The 19215-nt window shown below is 41.5% G+C and overlaps 1 protein-coding gene across 7 annotated transcripts in view; it reads right to left on the reverse strand.

Annotated features, from left to right (window-relative positions):
* LOC140200377 (matrin-3-like) overlaps nt 1-18500 on the reverse strand; it is a 58545-nt gene extending 40045 nt beyond the window's left edge. Inside the window, exons 1-2 of one of the 7 annotated variants that reach the window (XM_072263614.1) lie at nt 18480-18500; nt 1643-2706 (exon numbers count right to left, since the gene is read on the reverse strand). In XM_072263614.1, coding sequence (XP_072119715.1) covers nt 1643-2533 — 891 coding nt within the window. In that variant the 5' untranslated portion in view covers nt 2534-2706; nt 18480-18500. The other 6 variants (XM_072263618.1, XM_072263615.1, XM_072263619.1 and 3 more) reach the window with 6 other exon arrangements.
* Between the last annotated feature and the right edge of the window lie 715 nt (nt 18501-19215).

The raw sequence follows: 19215 nt of genomic DNA on the forward strand, positions 1-19215 counted from the left end.
TAGAATGAATGCATTGAAATTAGGTCAGAATTTACCAGGTTATGATTAGTCTCTAGTGCACAGGGTTTGTTTTCTGGGGGGGAAAGTTAGGGATTTAATTAATTATTGTCAGATTCAATAATTAAAACTTGCCAGTTTTCTGTTAAGTAAGCAGTTTTCCCCAGAGTCCTCTGAGTATAATACCAGCATCCTCTTAAGTTCAGTACTAAAGTTTTACTAAAAGAAAGCACCCATCATTAATCTTGGCATTACTTTGAACTTACTACTGGCAGTGCATTGTCCAACATTATCCAATCAAAACAGAATAGGAAAAAAAAAACACATCAATACAATGACAGCTCAACTTCTCAACTTTTAAACAAACCCTCTGGTCTGTTCAAAGAGAGGTCACTGTGCTGAAAAACCTCGATGCACTAAGCACCCCTGGGTAATAAAAAGAAAAGCTTTGGCATAAATGACATTAATATCACATGAAAGTCACTTAGTGAGATGCTTCTTATGACAATCTGAGTTCAAGGTCTAAATTATCATGATCTATTAGACATTTACGATATATGCACAAATCTTTGTACGACTATAAAGTGACCACATGAAGTTACTTCAATCACTAAGTGAAGCAGCACTTTAAACATTTTGACATCTAAGAGGAAAACTGCATTGAATAACATACAAATCATAGCTATGCACATCTATTAAATTCTGTAGATTTTTTTCCTTATACCGAACATTTGGACACTCCACAACAATAGACTTAATAAACCAAAAATCCCATTGTTTCTAAAGGAATATAAACAATAATACAAAAAAATCAAATGTGTGCACAGTACTGTATTACTCATTTACATTTTTCATGAATATATATCTTCATTAAGCTTTTATTAAAGCTCTGTTGCTACTAGCAGAACCAAAGTTGACTCCTTTCACATTAACCTTCACAGATCTTAGAAATAACCTCTTAATATAGCTCAGAAACAGGGAATTGGACTACGTGATGCTAGTGTTAATTGAAAATTGTGGGAAAAAAACCATAGGCTCTGAGACAAGTTGATCAACATGAAATGTTACTTCCATTTCTCTTCATGCTTCTTAACCTACAGAGCATTTCCTGCATTTTATGCTCTTATTTCAGATTTCAAGGATCTGGTCCTTTTTTGCTTTCTATTTACCAGAAAAATACTCCAAATTTCTCTATTAACAAGGGAAAGAGATTCTGAAAAATTGCCCAGAAAGAAACCTGCCTTCTATTGAGGTAGGCAATACACCCACCTGAACAGCCATTCTACATGTAATAAGGTGCACCATTTGCTCATATTTAAGAACACAAACAAAAAAAAATTGAGACCCAACACCCAGTAGCTTCAAAACAAATGCTACCACTGATAACGCAATGGGTTACAAGTACTGCACACCCCTTTGATTTGACCAAGTATGTTGTAATTTTCACTGGCAATCTGCTCATGAATTTGATTTGCACTTTCATAACTACTTCTCAATGAAAAGATAATTTTGTAGAAATTTCATGCTGCTAAGATGTTCCAAAGAACATCTGGAACAAATTAAGACTCAAGGGTGGTTTCCACAAGTCCAATAAGAATTGTTGCTTATACTTTATAAAGCAATTTTTAAATTAAAGGTCACTCACCTTTACAGAATGAACATTTACATCACACAGCGAACACAAGTGAGGGAACATTCTTGGCAAGAAGCCATGGTAATCGTTTATGTTGCTCAGTGAAGGAGATCCTCGTTTTCTTTCAAAAAGGGACCTTTCTTGGCCACGAGAAGACGGCCCCATTTTTCCATAATCAGAATCATATTTATACATTGGGTCAGACAAATGCATATCATCCCTACGGAAGTCAACACCTCGTAATCGTTCAGGCTCATAGTGCTTCCTGTCATAATATCTAAAACTCAGCTCTCGAGAAGAACCATGGTCATAATTGACCACAGGATCAGCATCAGGATCACGGCCTTCAAAATTATTCCGAAAGCGCCTTTCTTCCTGCCACTCACTATGGGATCCTCTGAAGGATCTATCTTCCCGAGAAGAAATGTCACCTCTGTTGTAATTCAAAGATGCTCCAACGTTATTTCTTTTTCTTTTAAGTTGCAAAAGAATGTCTGGTAAGGATTCAGGAGTAAGTTTGTCTGCAGGATAGCGGCTCAGTTCATCCAAGTCTCTGGATGAAAGGCCAAAGGTTGCCAAAATATTACTGGCCTTGTCCGCATCAATCCGTTTCTGAGCAGCAAGTGAAGGCTGATTACGGCTGCTCATATCAAACAAGGTAGTCAAACCACTGCTGGATCGAGAAGGCCCAATACCTGAAGATATTATATTCTGATGCATTTGTTCCATAGCTTGTAGGCCCACTGTCTGACCACGTCCAAAATTCAGATAGCCACCCATTCGTGCACCTTGGTTCATTCTCCCAAGATTTGCATGGGCATTTGCAGACGGAAAGAATCCAACATTATGATTGTCTTTCTTCATGCCACGACCATGATCTTGTTGAACTCCATCCAATGACATTCTGGCACAAGAAAGAGTCTAATTCAGAACTGGTAAGAGCACCATAAAACAATTCTTCAATGGTTAGTAGATAGCCTTTGCTGGCTCTGTAGAAAGTTGTTTCACTATCTAACTTCGGCTAACAGATGGTAGATGCGACAATGTCACAGATTCCCCAGAGAACTTTTGCCAGGCTGAAAAGTTAAAACAAAAATGTTAGATCAAGGATCTCAAGGCCTTTAAAGGACCATACGCCTGGAACCGTCTTCAAAGTCAGAAGTCCAAAACTGGTCTGTAGAAAGACAGTGTAAATAACAAGATCGAATGCAACATTTCACAGTTGCATGCAAAATCCAATGCAGTGGGAAATTTATTTGTATTCTATACAACCGCTTAATGAGAAACGGTAAGAATCTCAAAATGCACATCAGTAGGAAAGCATGGCGGGTACAAACAAAATGGTAACCTGCCACCAAACCCCTTCAAATCAATAGGATTTTTCCAACACAAGTTTATAGGAAATCTCAGCCATATTGAAGAATGCCAATAAAATAATTGTAACACTTCAGAAAACATTGCAGATTTTTAAGATATCTAACTATCCACAGAAAGGGAAGTAACACGGAGTGGATGTGTTGTGTAAGCCACTGGAAAAGAAAGAGGCAGTGTGTTACAGCACTCATTTCACACTTTGATAAAGCAAATCATTTTTACTTAAGGGCTTTTAAATGATTTAATGCCTCATCTTGCAAGGACACCTCTTGAACACGCTGCCAGCAGCCAACAAACTGAATCAACAGATAACCAAAATGTGCACAGAATTCAAGGAATACTTTAAAGGAATAAAGCCAACAAGTTTTAAAATAGCAACTAGCCAGCAAGAAACTAGCTGCAAGTGCTGAAAAATAAATGGCGTGCATCCAACTCAAGAACCTTTGGTTGGACTATAGAAACAGCTCCATAAATTTCTTGTCAACATGGAAGTGCAATTATAAATATTATGCATTCTAGAAGCTGTCTGAAATGAAAATCTAATCTCTGAAAAGGTTCTTAAAACAATTTTCAAGATCAAACACATCCTACCATGCATTTAGCACTCAAGATCACATGTACCAAAAAAAACGGTTGTTGGCAAGGCAATGAGAATCAACCAGTCAATAGCTTTCACCACAGTTGCTGAAACATGAAAAGATCTGACTGTAGGAACGTTACAGTCTGACATCCATCTTCACATAATGGAATCTCAGTGAGAGGAGAGAAATATCTGCATTAAAGTGTACATTCTCAGATGTTTTAGCACATAGTGGCACTAAAATCGTATTTCATAAAGGATTAATGTCATGGCACATTGAAGTTGTCAGCTAACAATTGACTGTTACCAATTTGTCTAAACCTAAGCAATAGTCTCTACCCATAAGAGCAGCAGGGACCAACAATTCAGAGTTCCAAACATGTTACCAAAATATGATGAATCCCTGTTATGGAAAGCAAGATTTAACTGTTCAAGATCAGTTGTACTACCAAGCTATCAAGCAAACCAATACTGAATAATAATATGTTTATGAAGATGGTTCGTGTCTTTAAAACTGATCAAGTACCAGCCGTGTGAGAAAAACAGCATGATGTTTCTTTTTTCTGAATTGTAATCAGTATGGTGGTTCGTTTCACAAACTTGACCAAGTGTGTTTAAATTTCAATCTGAATCAATATTGCTTGATTTTTAAATATTACTTGCATACATGTATTTTTCATAAGTAAACTGATAGCTTGCTTCAAAGCCACATTATTTTGTCTATGAATTCCTCAACTACATTTAAAATATATTTCTCAAAAAGTTAAACAAAGTCATGCTTATCATCTGAAGCACAATGAAACTATCTGCATTCCCCAGATAATTCTTAAAATTAACTTGATTAAGCAGTACTTTGCTAATTGATGTACATGATGAACAGGAATGTTCCAAGTGGTCTCACAAATGACACACTGAAGATAAATCATTTACACCATTCAAAAATACTTTTTAAACAATAAAAAATGCTGGTGAAACTCAGCAGATTAGTTATCATCTATGGAGAGGCATAAAGAGCTGACATTTCAGGCAGAGACCCTTAACCAGGTCTGGAAAGCAACAGGGAAGAATGTTTTCTACCCGCTTTTTGCAGTTCTGATAAAGTATCTCAGCCTGAAAAGCCATTTCTTTATTCCTCTCCACAGATGCTGCCTCACCTGCTGAATCTAATCAGAGGGGATGACGAGACGGCCTACAGCGATAAGGTCCAGCACCTGGCCGCGTGGTGTACCAACAACAACCTGGCCCTTAACACCCAGAAGATCATTGTGGACTCCAGGCATGCTAGGAGCCACACTCACGTCCCCATCTACCTCAACGGAGCTCAAGTTCCTTGGTATCCACATTTCCAAGGATCTCACCTGATTCCTGAACTCCTCCATCTGCCTATATAGCGCCTTTATTTCCTGCGAAGCATCAAGAAAGCTCACCTCTGTCCTAGGATACTGACGGTCTTTTACCACTGTACCATTGAGAGCATACTCACCAACTGCATCTCAGTGTGGTATGGCAATTGTCCTGTATTGGACCGCAAAGCACTCCCAGCAGGTGGTGAAAACTGCCCAGCAAATTATCAGCACCCAACTGCCCACCATTGAGAACATCTACCATAAATGCTGCCTGGGCAGGGCAAAAAGCATTATCAAGGATGCATCTCACCCTAACCATGGACATTTTACTCTCTCCAATTCGGTAGGCGCTACAGGAGTCTCCGCTCCCGCACCAGCAGGCACAGGAAGAGCTTCTTCCCTGAGGCTATGACCCTGCTGAACCTCACATCACAGCGCTAAGGAGTATTGCACCCATATTGTACTGTCTCAGTACTTTTATATTTGTGTGTTGTAGCACTTACTATTTATTCGCAGTTATTTTGTAAATAACACTATTCTTTGCATTTCTGGTTAGATGCTAACTGCATTTCATTGGCTTTGTATCTGTACTCGGCACAATGACAATAAAGCTGAATCTAATCTAATCTAATTCTTCCAGCATTGTGTTACTCTGGATTTGCAACATTAACACTATTTCCCTTGTCATAAATGACAAAAAGCCACATTTAACACGAGTTACTTGTTCCCCAAATACCCTAGAACTCCTTGTAGTTAGAAACTTCTCTTCACAAGTTTTTACAATCTATCGAACTGTCCAATTTTATCAGAACATTTGGATATGTACTTGCAGATATACAAAATATATTTTGTACGTGCATGAATGAGACTGCAGATGCTGGCTGAACCATTGAACAGCCTGAACACAAAGGTCACTAGGATCATTCACAGAATGTACACCTACAAAATTGAGCCTTACAAGAGTGCCAGAGAAATATTCCAAAAGTGACCACAACAGCAATATGCTAACTTTCAATATTACCAAGTTAAACAAAGTTTTTCCTTTAAAATCTATCACCAACTGACATGCTCAGAATCAGAGTTATTATCTCTGACATATCTCATGAAATGTTGTTTTGTGGCAAACAGATGCAGAGAGTACTCCTAACATTCACTTAAACCAATGGACAGCCAAGCTAGATTTAACTTCTCCTCTGTGGAAGTCCTTTTGCATCACACTGAAGTATTGGCCTAGATTACACACCCATGTTACAAAGACGAGTCCAATTCTAAAGAAAATCTTATTAAGTTTAGCAAAACCTTATTATTAAAATCTTATTCAGTTCACTTTTGGATAACACTTTTCTCTATCACTTAGAAACTTCAAAAGGCATTTGCAAAGTCCAATATCAACTTTTCACTTCCCGGGCACCTAGGGACAACTCATGTAGCAGCAGAACTCTCAATGGATACGATTAAATATTCTTGTTTCAGCTTGATACAGCTGAAAAGCACAACTGCTTCCAAGGTCAGTACAGTCAACAAAGGTGTCTTAATGCATTTAAACAAACTATCGCTGCTTAAAACTGACGGAAACAATGCCAAATGGGGATGGATTCATCCTCATAGATTCCACGCAGAAAACATGGCTGCAGGTCAAAGATACAAGTGCGTTTAAGGAAACGGGGTTTTAAACTCCCAATACTGATCATCTTGCTGGCAAATGTGCAGCCTCTGGTGAATAAAATCAATGACCTCAGAGCTAGGGTGCTGAATCAGAGGGGCATTAGCATGTGTCCTTTGTTTCACAAAACCCTGGTTAACCCCTTCCATACCGGATACAGCGATACAAATCAATGGGTTTACTATACACCGTCAGGATGAGATGTTAAAAGGGTTAAAGGGGTTGGGAAATGGTTTTCAGACCCTTGTGAGGAGGGGTTGCTCAGACTTCTGTCTGGGTGGTCTGCCTGTGTTCCTTTCAGACTGACAATTTTGCAGAAGTTACGTTTTGTGAATTGGGTTCCGCTTTTCTGTCTTTGTCTCGTAAGCTAGTTCTATACATACTCTAAGTTGGACAATGGTTCAATATGACCTTGCAATCCTTGTTTCACCTGCAGCATGTGGTAATTTAATTACGTTCTGTCTAAAAAATGTGGAACTACGGTTGAAAATGAGGAACTCCCTCATCATGTACACTGTCTGAGTTTGATGGCTTTTGCCTTTTAAGGTAACCAAGGGGTCTTTGTTTAAAAAAAAGCTGTTGCTGGGCATGTGACTGGGGGTAGCTAAAAAAATTGTTTCCTGCTATGTGACAAAAAGGGTATAAAAAACCTATCTGTGCGCTAGGGGAGAGACCACTGGTACGGGCCTTTGTGTGTGCCTATATGCTCTCCCTCCAGTAGTGAGCTACTAAATTAAAAAAAGCTGTTGCTTTATCTTCCGTAGTACTGTGTGCTCTTGTATCGGGTAATGGGTAATAACTAGAAGTAAGGTTTAACAAGGATAGATCTATAGAGTCTCTCAAAAGCAGAGGTGGAGGAGTATGCCTCATGATCAACTCTTCTTGGTTCAAATATATCAGTGCTGTCCCAATTCTGCTCACCAGACCTGGAATATCTAGCAGTTAAGTGCCATCCTTTTTACCTACCGCAGGAGATTTCCAGAATCATTTTTGGTAGCAGTATACATTCCATCTCAGGCCAATGACAAGCAGGCTTTAGATGATCTGAGCAATGGGATCAACATGCACGAAACAGTGCACCCTAACACCTTCAACAATGTTTTGGGGGATTTTAATCAGGCCAGTCTGAAAAAAAATCACTAAGCAATCACCATCAACAGATCACTTGCAATACTAGAGGGCACAACACACTGGACCATTGTTACACCACCATCAAGAATGCCTACAATGCTATTCCACGCCCTCACTTCAGGAAGTCTGATCACCTGGCTGTACTTATACTCCCCAAGTGTAAGCAGAGACTGAAGACTGCAGCACCAGTAGTGAGGACCAAGAAGGTATGGACAAGGGAAGCACAAGGAGTGCTTACAGGACTGCTTTGAATCGGCAGACTGGATTGTATTCAGGGATTCATCTTCGAACCTGGATGAGTATGCAACAGTTGTTACCGACTTCATTAAAACCTGCGTGGATAAGTGTGTGCCTAAGACTTACTATACATTCCCAAACCAAAAGCCGTGGATGAACCAGGAGGTACGTCATCTGCTGAAGGCTAGATCTGTGGCATTCAAGTCTGGCGACCCAGGCCCGTACCAGAAAACCAGGTATGATTTGCGGAGGGCTATTCCAAGGGCAAAGAGCCATTTCCAACGAGGTTGGAGGTGACATCGGACATACGACAACTCTGGCAGGGTTTGTAACACATTACTTCTTACAAGGTGAAACCCAATAGTATGAATGGCAGTGATGCTTCACTACCAGATGAACTCAACGCCTATGCCCACTTTGAAAGGGAGAACACAACTGCAGCTGTGAAGATCCCTGCTGCACCTGATGACCCTGTGATCTCTGTCTCAGAGGCCAATGTTAGGCTGTCTTTAAAGTGAACCCTTGCAAGGCAGAAGGTCCCAATGGAGTACTTGGTAAGACTCTGAAAACCTGTGTCAAACAACTGGCAGGAGTATTCAAGGATATTTTCAACCTCTCACTGCTACAGGCAGAAGTTCCCACTTCCTTCAAAAAGGCAACAATTATACCAGTGCCCAAGAAGAATAATGTGAGCTGCCTTAATGACTATGGCTCAGTAGCACTCACATTATTGCAGTGATAAGGTGCTTTGAGAGGTTGGTCATGACTAGACTGAACTCCTGCCTCAGCAAGGACCTGAATCCATTGCAATTTGCCTATCGCCACAACAGGTCAACAGCAGATGCAATCTCAACGTCTCTTCACACAGCTTTAGACCACCAGAACAACACAAACACCTATGTCAGGATGCTGTTCATCGACTGCAGCTCAGCATTTAATACCATCATTCCCACAATCCTGATTGAGAAGTTAGAGAACCTGGGCCTCGGTACCTCCCTCTACAATTGGATCCTAGACTTCCTAACCAGAAGACCACAATCTGTGCAGATTGGTAATAATATCTCCTCCTCACTCTCAGTCAACACCGGTGCATCTCAGAGGTGCACTCTCTATACTATACCCATGACCGTGTGGCTAGGCATAACTCAAATACCATCTATAAATTTGCTGATGACACAACCATTGTTGGCAGAATTTCAGATGGTGACGACAAGGCGTACAGGAGCGAGATGTGCCAACTAGTGGAGTGGTGTCGCAGCAACAACCTGGCACTCAATCTCAGTAAGATGAAAGAGCAGATTGTGGACTTCAGGAAGGGTAAGACAAAGGAACATATACCAATCCATATAGAGGGATAAGAAGTGGAGAGAGTGAGCAGTTTCAAGATGTTGGGTGTCAAGATCTCTGAGGACCTAACCTAATCCCAACATATCGATTCAGTTATAAAGAAGGCAAGACAGTGACTATACTTCATTAGGAGTTTGAAAGATTTGGTATGTCAACAAATACACTCAAAAACCTCTACAGATGCACTGTTGAGAGCATTCTGACAGGCTGCATCACTGTCTGGTATGGAGGGGCTACTGCACAGGACCAAAAGAAGCTGCAGATAGTTGTAAATTTAGTCCGCTCCATCTTGGGTACTAGCCTACAAAGTACCCAGGACCAGAAAGGCAACGTCCATTATTAAGGGCCTCCAGCACCCAGGGCATGCCCTTTTCTCACTGTTACCATCAGGTAGGAGGTACAGAAGCCTGAAGGCACACACTCAGCAACTCAGGAACAGTTTCTTCCCCTCTGCCACCCGATTCCTAAACAGACATTGAACCTTTGGACACTACCTCACTTTTTTTAATATTATTTCTGCTTTTTGCACAATTTTTAATCTATTCAATACACATATACTGTAATTGATTTTTCTTATTTATTACTTTGTTTTCTTCTATATTATGTATTGCATTGAACTGCTGCTGCTAAGTTAACAAATTTCATGACATATGTCACTGATAATAAACGTGATTCTAATTCAATTAGTTACCAACTAAAGCAACATGTAACAGTTGTATCTTCAAAGGATGCACCTTCTTTGAAGGCTGCTAAAATGATCATATTAAAAATAATTTGGTTCAGTAATTGCCCATTTCCTACACCAAGTAGGAAGTTTCTTTTCAGAAGATATTAGAACATTCCTGAAGCTCTTTCTAGCAAACAATATAGCCAGTGCAGATCGAAGTAACAGTTCCTCCTCGCTGGCAATCAACACTGGTGCACCTCAAAGATGCATACTTTGCCTACTGCTCTACACCCAGGACTGTGCAGCTAGACACAACTCAAATACCAATGTATAAATTTGCCAATCACAACTACAGTGGCATGCAAAAGTTTAGGCATCCCTGGTCAAAATTTCTGTTACTGTGAATATTTGAGTAGAAGATGAACTGATCTCCAAAAGTCATAAAGTTAAAGATGAAACATTCTTTTCAATATTTGGAGCAAGATTAGTGTATTATTTTTGTTTTGTACAATTTTAGAGTGAAAAAAAGGAAAGGAGCAACATGCAAAAGTTTGGACACCCCAAGAGATTTGAGCTCTCAAATAACTTTTACCAAGGTCTCAGACCTTATTTAGCTTGTTAGGGCTATGGCTTGTTCACAGTCATCGTTAGGAAAGGCCAGGTGATGCAAATTTCAAAATGTTATAAATACCCTGACTCCTCAAACCTTGTCCCAACAATCAGCAGCCATGGGCTCCTCTAAGCAGCTGCCTAGCACTCTGAAAATTAAAATAAATGATGCCCACAAACCAGGAGAAGGCTATAAGAAGATAGCAAAGCATTTTCAGGTAGCCATTTCCTCAGTTTATAATGTAATTAAGAAATGGCAGTTAACAGGAACAGTGGAGGTCAAGCTGAGGTCTGGAAGATCAAGAAAACTTTCTGAGAGAACTGCTCATAGGATTGCTAGAAAGATAAATCAAAACCCCCGTATGACTGTAAAAGACCTTCAGGAAGATTTAGCAGACTTTGAAGTGATGGTGCACTGTTCTACTGTGCAGCGACACCTGCACAAATATGACCTTCATGGAAGATTTGCAAAGGAACACATAAACAAGCCTGATGCATTTTGGAAACACGTCCTGTGGACTGAAGTTAAAATAGAACTTTTTGGCCGCAATGAGCAAAGGTATGTTTGGAGAAAAAAGGGTACAGAATTTCATGAAAAGAACACTTCTCCAACTGTTAAGCACAGGGGTGGATCAATCATGCTTTGGGCTTGTGTTGCAGCCAGTGGCATGGAGAATATTTCAAAGGTAGAGGGAAGAATGAATTCAATTAAATACCAGCAAATATCACACCGTTTGTAAAATAAAAAGCTGAAGATGAAAAGAGGATGGCTTCGACAACAGGATAATGATCCTAAACACACCTCATAATCCACAATGGGCTACCTCAAGAGGTGCAAGCTGAAGGTTCTGCCATGGCCCTCACAGTCCCCTGACCTAAACATCATCGAGAATCTGTGGATAGACCTCAAAAGAGCAGTGCATGCAAGACGGCCCAAGAATCTCTCAGAACTAGAAGCCTTTTGCAGGGAAAAATGGGTGAAAATTCCCCAAACAAGAATTGAAAGACTCTTAGCTGGCTACAGAAAGCGTTTACAAGCTGTGATACTTGCCTAAGGGAGTGTTACTACGCACTGACCATGCAGGGTGCCCAAACTTTTGCTTTGGGCCCTTTTCCTTTTTTATTTTGAAACTGTAAAAGATGGAAATAAAAAAGTAATCTTGCTTAAAATATTAAAGAAATGTGTCATCTTTAACTTTATGCCTTTTGGAAATCAGGTCATCTTTTACACGCTTAGCTATTCACAGTAACAGAAATTTTGACCGGGGTGCCCAAACTTTTGCATGCCACTGTATTTTTAGCAGGATTTCAGATGTTGACAAGGAGGAGTACAGGAATGAAATAGACCAGCTGGTTGAGTGGTGTAAAAGCAACAACCTTGCACTCAACTCAAGAATAAGGAATTTATAATGGACTTCAGGAAGGGGATGCTTGAAGGGAACACACATCAGTCCTCATCAAGGGATCAGCAGTTTCAAGTTCCCAGGAGTCAACATCTCTGAAGATCTGTCCTGTCCTGGGCCCAATATATTGATGCAATTACAAAGAAGGCATGACAGCTGCTATATTTCATTATGAGTTTGAGGAGATCTGGTATGTTACCAAACACACTAGCAAATTTCTACAGATGTACTACAGAGAGCAATTCTAAGTGGTTGCAACACTGCCTGGTATGGAAGAGCTACAGCACAGGATCAGAAAATGCTGCAAAGTTGCAAACTCAGCCAGTTCCATCATGGCCACTAGCTTCCCCAGCATTGAGGACATCTTCAAAAGCTAACGCCTCAAAAAAAAACTGCATCTATCATTAAGGACCCCCATCACAAAGGACATGGCTTCTACTCATTGCTACCATCAAGGAGGTAGCACAGGAGCCTAAATACACATTCAATGTTTTAGGAACAGCTCCTTCCCCACTGCCATCAGATTTCTGAATGGACAATGAACCCTTGTACACTACCTCACTACTTTTTTCCTTTCTCTCTTTTTGTACTATCTAATTTACACAAATTTATTATTGTAATTTATAGTTTATAATTATGTATGGCAATGTACTGTGACCGCAAAACAACATTTCATGACATATACAGGTGATTTTGAAACAGATTCTGAAAATTAAATGCAAGCATAAAATTAGATAAGATACTGAGATTCTAGTATATACTGCATCCAAGGTCACAATTGGCATTACCAGTCAATTCCAAATTTAATCAAAAATATCACGATTTACAGATTATAGTGAAATCAATGTATCACTATGAAAGCAACACAAGTCAATTGGCTTGACAAAACCATTGCTTCAAAATCCATAAAATATAGGAACAGAATTTGGCTACTCAGCAAATCATGTCTGTGGCTCCATTGAATCGTGCCTAATTTTTTTCCCATCCCGTTGTCTTGCTTACTCCATGTAAATCTTAACCTATTTAACAAACAAAAAAATTATCAATCTTTGCCTTAAATACACTCAAATGATTTGGCCTCCACAGAACTGTGGCCACAAACTCACCACTCTCTGGAAATTGCTCATCTCAGATTTAAGGGGCCACCCTTCTGAGGCTCTGCCCTTAGATCCTAGTCTATCCTTTAATGGAAATATCCCCCTGCTATCAAATCTACCTCAGTATTTCAGTCTCCAATAAGATCTACCCTTGTCCTTCTGAAATCCAATGAATACTGGCACAAAGACTCAAATGCTCCAGGCGCATTAAGCCTTTCATACTTAACTGATCCCGGGGGAAATTGGTTTTCATTACAGCTGCACCATAAATAATTAAATAGTAATATGTAAATTATGCCAGGAAATAAGTCCAGGACCAGCCTATTGGCTCAAGGTGTCTGACCCTCTAAGGGAGGAGTTGTAAAGTTTGATGGCCACAGGCAGAAATGACTTCCTATGATGCTGTGTGTTGCATCTCGGTAGAATGAGTCTCTGGCTGAATGTACTCCTGTGCCCACTCAGTACATTATGTAGTGGATAGGAGACGTTGTCCAAGATGGCATGCAACTTGGACAGCATCCTCTTTTCAGACACCACCGTCAGAGAGTCCAGTTCCATACCCACAACATCACTGGCTTTACGAATGAGTTTGTTGATTCTGTTGGTGTCTGCTACCCTCAGCCTGCTGCCCCAGCACACAACAGCAAAGATGATCACACTGGTCACCACAGACTCATAGAACATCCTCAGCATCGTCCAACAGATGTTAAAGGACCTCAGTCTCCTCAGGAAATAGAGACGGCTCTGACCCTTCTTGTAGACAGCCTCAGTGTTCTTTGACCAGTCCAGATTATTGTCAATTCGTATCCCCAGGTATTTGTAATCCTCCACCATGTCCACACTGACCGCTGGATGGAAACAGGGGTCACCAGTGCCTTAGCTCTCCTCAGATCTACCACCAGCTCCTTAGTCTTTTTCACATTAAGCTGCAGATAATTCTGCTCACACCATGTGACAAAGTTTCCTACCGTAGCCCTGTACTCAGCCTCATCTCCCTTGCTGATGCATCCAACTATGAGCCTTCTCTAAACACTCTCCAGGCCAGCAGATCGTTCCTTAAAAACAGGGCCCAAAAATCACTCACTACATTCCAAACATAGTCTGACCAACACCTTAAAGCCTGAGAAGTACATTAGATTAGCAAAGCAACAATCTGAAATTAATGTTAACATTGCATTTACCTGCAAGTTACCTTGAGGAATCCTTAAATAGGACACCCAAGACCCTTTACATCTGATTTCTGAACAAGCGAAACAAGTGCTACACATGCCCTTACACTTCCTCCCTTACCACCATTCAGGGCCCCAAACAGTCCTTCCAGGTGAGGCGACACTTCACCTGTGAGTCGGCTGGGGTGATATACTGCGTCCGGTGCTCCCGATGTGGCCTTCTATATATTGGCGAGACCCGACGCAGACTGGGAGACCGCTTTGCTGAACACCTACGCTCTGTCCGCCAGATAAAGCAGGATCTCCCAGTGGCCACACATTTTAATTCCACATCCCATTCCCATTCTGACATGCCTATCCATGGCCTCCTCTACTGTAAAGATGAGGCCACACTCAGGTTGGAGGAACAACACCTTATATTCCGTCTGGGTAGCCTCCAACCTGATGGCATGAACATTGACTTCTCTAACTTCCGCTAATGCCCCACCTCCCCCTCGTACCCCATCTGTTATTTATTTTTATACACACATTCTTTCACTCACTCTCCTTTTTCTCCCTCTGTCCCTCTGACTATATCCCTTGCCCATCCTCTGGGCTCCCCCCCCCCTTGTCTTTCTTCCCGGACCTCCTGTCCCATGATCCTCTCGTATCCCCTTTGCCAATCACCTGTCCAGCTCTTGGCTCCATCCCTCCCCCTCCTGTCTTCTCCTATCATTTTGGATCTCCCCCTCCCCCTTTCAAATATCTTACTAACTCTTCTTTCAGTTAGTCCTGACGAAGGGTCTCGGCCCAAAACATCGACTGTACCTCTTCCTAGAGATGCTGCCTGGCCTGCTGCGTTCACCAACAACTTTTATGTGAAATGCTTAAGCCTAATCTTCAATACATTACTAACATTTCACCATCCCATTTCTTGTACAGCTTGTCATAAACATAGAAATCTACAGCACATTACAGATCCTTCAGCCCACAATGTTGTGCCAACCATGTAACCTACTCTAGAAACTGCCTAGAATTTCCCTACTACATAGTTCTTCATTTTTCTAAGTTCCATGTACCTATCCAAGAATCTATTAAAAGACCCTATTGTATCTGCCTCCACCATCACCTGCAGTGCATTCCATGCACTCACCACTCCCTCTGTGGAAAAACTTACCCCTGACATCCCCTCTGTACCTACTTCCAAGCACCTTAAAATCTGCCCCCTCATGTTAGCCATTTCAGCCCTGGAAAAAAAAGCCTCTAGCTATCCACACAACCAATGCCTCCCAACATCTTATTAAACCTTTACCAGGTCATCTCTCATCCTCTGTCGCTCCAGGGAGAAAAGGCCAAGTTCACTCAACCTATTCTCATAAAACACACTCTGCGATCCAGGGAACATTCTTGTAAATCTCCTCTGAATTCTTTCTATAGCATCCATATTTCCTGTAGTGAGTAACCAGAACTGAACACAGTACTCCAAGTGGGGTCAGTGGGGTATACAGCTGTAACATTACCTCATGGCATTTGAACTCAATCCCACGGTTGATGAATACCAACACACCATATGCTTTCTTAACAACACTGTCAACCTGCGCAGCAGCTTTGAGTGCCCTATGGACATAGACACCAAGATCTCTCTAATTCTCCATGCTGCCAAGCCTTACCATTAACATTATATTGTCTTCAAGCTTGACCTACCAAAATGAACCACTTCACACTTATCCAACTTGAACGCCATCTGCCACATCTCAGCCCAGTTCTGCGCCCTTATCGACAGCCCGCTGTAACCTCTGACAACCCTCCGTACTATCCATAACACCTCCATCCTTTGTGCCCTCAGCAAACTTACTAACCCACCCTTCGACTTCTTCATCCAGGTCATATATAAAAATCACAAAGAGGAGGGGTCCCAGAACAGATCCTTGCAGAACACCAGTGGTCACCAACCTCCATGCAGTACCAACCATCCACAACCACCCTTTGCCTTCTGAGGGCAAGCCAATTCTGGATCCACAAAGCAAAGTCCACTTGGATCCCATGCCTCCTTACTTTCTGAATGAGCCTTTCAAAAGCCTACTGAAATCCATATACACTACATCCACTGCTCTACCTTCATCAATATATTTTGTTACATCCTCAAAGAATTCAATCAGGCTCGTAGCTATGCTGACTATCCCTAATCAGATTGTCTCCAAATGTTCATAAATCCTGCTTCTCAGGACTTTCAACAATTTGCCCACCACTGAAGTAAGACACACTGGTCTATAGTTTCCTGGGTTATCTCTACTCCCTTTCTTGAGCAAGAGAACATCATATGCAACCCTCCAATCCACTGGTACTTCTCCTGCCCCTACTGTTGATACAAAGTTTTATTTCATAAAATCATTTCCTTAGTTTTCACTCTATACCATCTACAGCTTCTCATATTCCATCCATTTTTATTCATTTAACCTAATCTTTCCCTACTCCCTATGCAAAAATGAAATTCATATATGAATTTATTATATCATATAATAGTGTCTCATGCAATCAAATTTATATTGACACAATTATTGAAATGAATAGGAAATAGGGATAGAAACAAAACAGGAAAGAGATAAGAATAGGCTACAGAGTGAAAGATTGCAGAAAATTGCAAGCAAGTGAAGTTATGCATTTAAGCACAAATCCAATTATTATTTGAAAGGTCAAAAGAATAGAAGAAACCCAAAAAGGTTTAGGGGTTCACTAACACAGAACAAAAGGCAAATAAAAGCCGAAAGCAACTCAGTAACATCAGTGGGCTAGTGGCCTTGATAACTATGACTAGAAAAGATAAAGTCTTTGCACAAGTACAAAAAGCACATTTTACAAGTTGATAATGATATTAAACATATGATACAAAGTCACATAATAAGATATCAGGGCAGAAAGTACAAATCTCAAAAAGTGGTGTATAAAGGTGCAGGAAAGGTACTGTATTGATTAACAGATTAATGTGTTGGCAGATGAAGATTTGACTGTCAAATCTAACAGGAGAGGACAGAAGGCCATGGAAGAAAGAAGAGGGAGGAGCACCAAAGGGAGGTGATAAGGTGAGAGAGGAAATGGGACTGGTGAAGGGGGGGGGGGGGCTGTTCTCTCCTTTCAGATTCCTTCTCCCTTCCTGTATCTCTTTCACCAATCAACTTCCAAGCTCCTTATTTCACTTTCTTTCTGGTTTCACCATCCCTCCCCCCCCCCCACATTCTTACTCCGACTCCTCATTTTTCCCCCCGTCCCGATGAAAGATCTTGGCTCGACATGTCAACTATACTTTTTTCCATAGATGCTACCTGGCATCCTGAGTTCTTCCAGCATTTTACGTGTGCTGCTTGGATTTCCAGCATCTGCAGATTCTCTCGTTTGTGATTAGAAAAACAATTCTACTTTCATCTTTCAATGTTTGAACAGCCTCTGAGCAATCCAACCTCCAAGAGCTATCCACTTGTCCACTATCAAATGACTGTAGTACTGTACTTGGTAGAAATTGGTTCACACACACACCAGTTACTCTGATGCCCCAAGTAGCAACTGTATTGCTGCTTTTCTGTAAATGCTTGCTAAAGCATTGTTTCTTTTGGCTAAACAATAAAATGAAAAATACACCAAAATATTGTATTTCCTTTTGTTAAAAGACTGCCATCAAACTATAATTCTACCATTTATATTAACAATGGTAATATTGAGAAAGTGTGAAATTTGTTTGACAACTGATCCCGTAATGTACCCTGGGATTCCCCTCCCCCCCAGTGACAGGAACAATATAAATATAAACTGGCATTCCATTCTTCTCCATCCGTTTATTTACATTCCCACACCATCTCCTCTCCATACATACAGCGCCCAATTTGTTCTATTTTCACTCGATAATATTTTCGGTCTGCATTAACAACCCCCACCCTTCTCGTTTCCCCCTATCCTTCACACTTCCTCCCGGATACCTAGGTCTCTTCAGCTGTGGGGTGAGCGGTTCTATCAGGTTGCCTGCGAATTTTTCCCCTTCGTTCGTTCATCTCAAAATGGCGCCGACTCGGGCCGTGAAAACATTAAAGAACCTTGGGAGTGAAGACGGCTCACTGATGTCACATTCTTAAGGGCCTACGCAGGAAGCAAATCCCGCTTCTAAACTAACCCCGATGAGTAGTCCAGATCGTCTGATCGGCCCACTCCCCTTAGTTTATTCTCGACTGCATGTCGCCATTCTCCAGCCGCCACCTTACCTCCAACGGCGAGTCCCCCCCAACTAAACAGTGCGCATGGGCACGCCCGTGCACGGGCAGGCGCGCTCTCTGCGCCTGTGTATCTGCGCATGCGCACTCATATGCAATGGCACGCTCGCATCGCCTGGCGTTGGAGCAGTCCCCCGCGCATGCGTACTCCCGTGCAATGGACCGCTCGCGGCGCCTGGCATTGTAGGAGTTCCCGCGCATGTGAATTGTCGCCAAGAGCCGCGGAAGTAACTGTTACTTATTATTTATTTATTGAGATGCAGCGCGGTACAGGCTCAATTTACAATGACCAATTAGCCTACCTATGAATGTGGCATCTCTGCGATGAAACCCACGAGGTCACGGGGAGAAGGGGGACAAACTCCTTGCACAGAGCGGTGGCAATTAAATCCCGCCCCCCCCCACCCGGTCGCTGCTGCTGTAAAGCGTTGTGCGGACCTATTGATACAGAAGTTAAATGCAGAATAGCAAAGGCAAGTTCTGCTTTCGGTAGACTGCGCTCCACTGTATGGGAACGTTGAGGAATCAGTCCAGCGACAAAACTGAAGGTCTACAGAGCCGTGGTACTCACTACCCTCCTATATGCCTGTGAAACGTGGACTGTGTATCGAAGGCATGCAAGACAGCTCAACCACTTCCACATGACTTGTCTTCGCAGAATATTAGGCATCAGATGGCAAGATAAAGTACCAGACACTGAAGTTCTCCCTAGAGCAAGTCAACCATC

This window comes from Mobula birostris, chromosome 7, assembly GCF_030028105.1.
Source record: "Mobula birostris isolate sMobBir1 chromosome 7, sMobBir1.hap1, whole genome shotgun sequence".
In the NCBI taxonomy this organism is placed as follows: Eukaryota; Metazoa; Chordata; class Chondrichthyes; order Myliobatiformes; family Myliobatidae; genus Mobula; species Mobula birostris.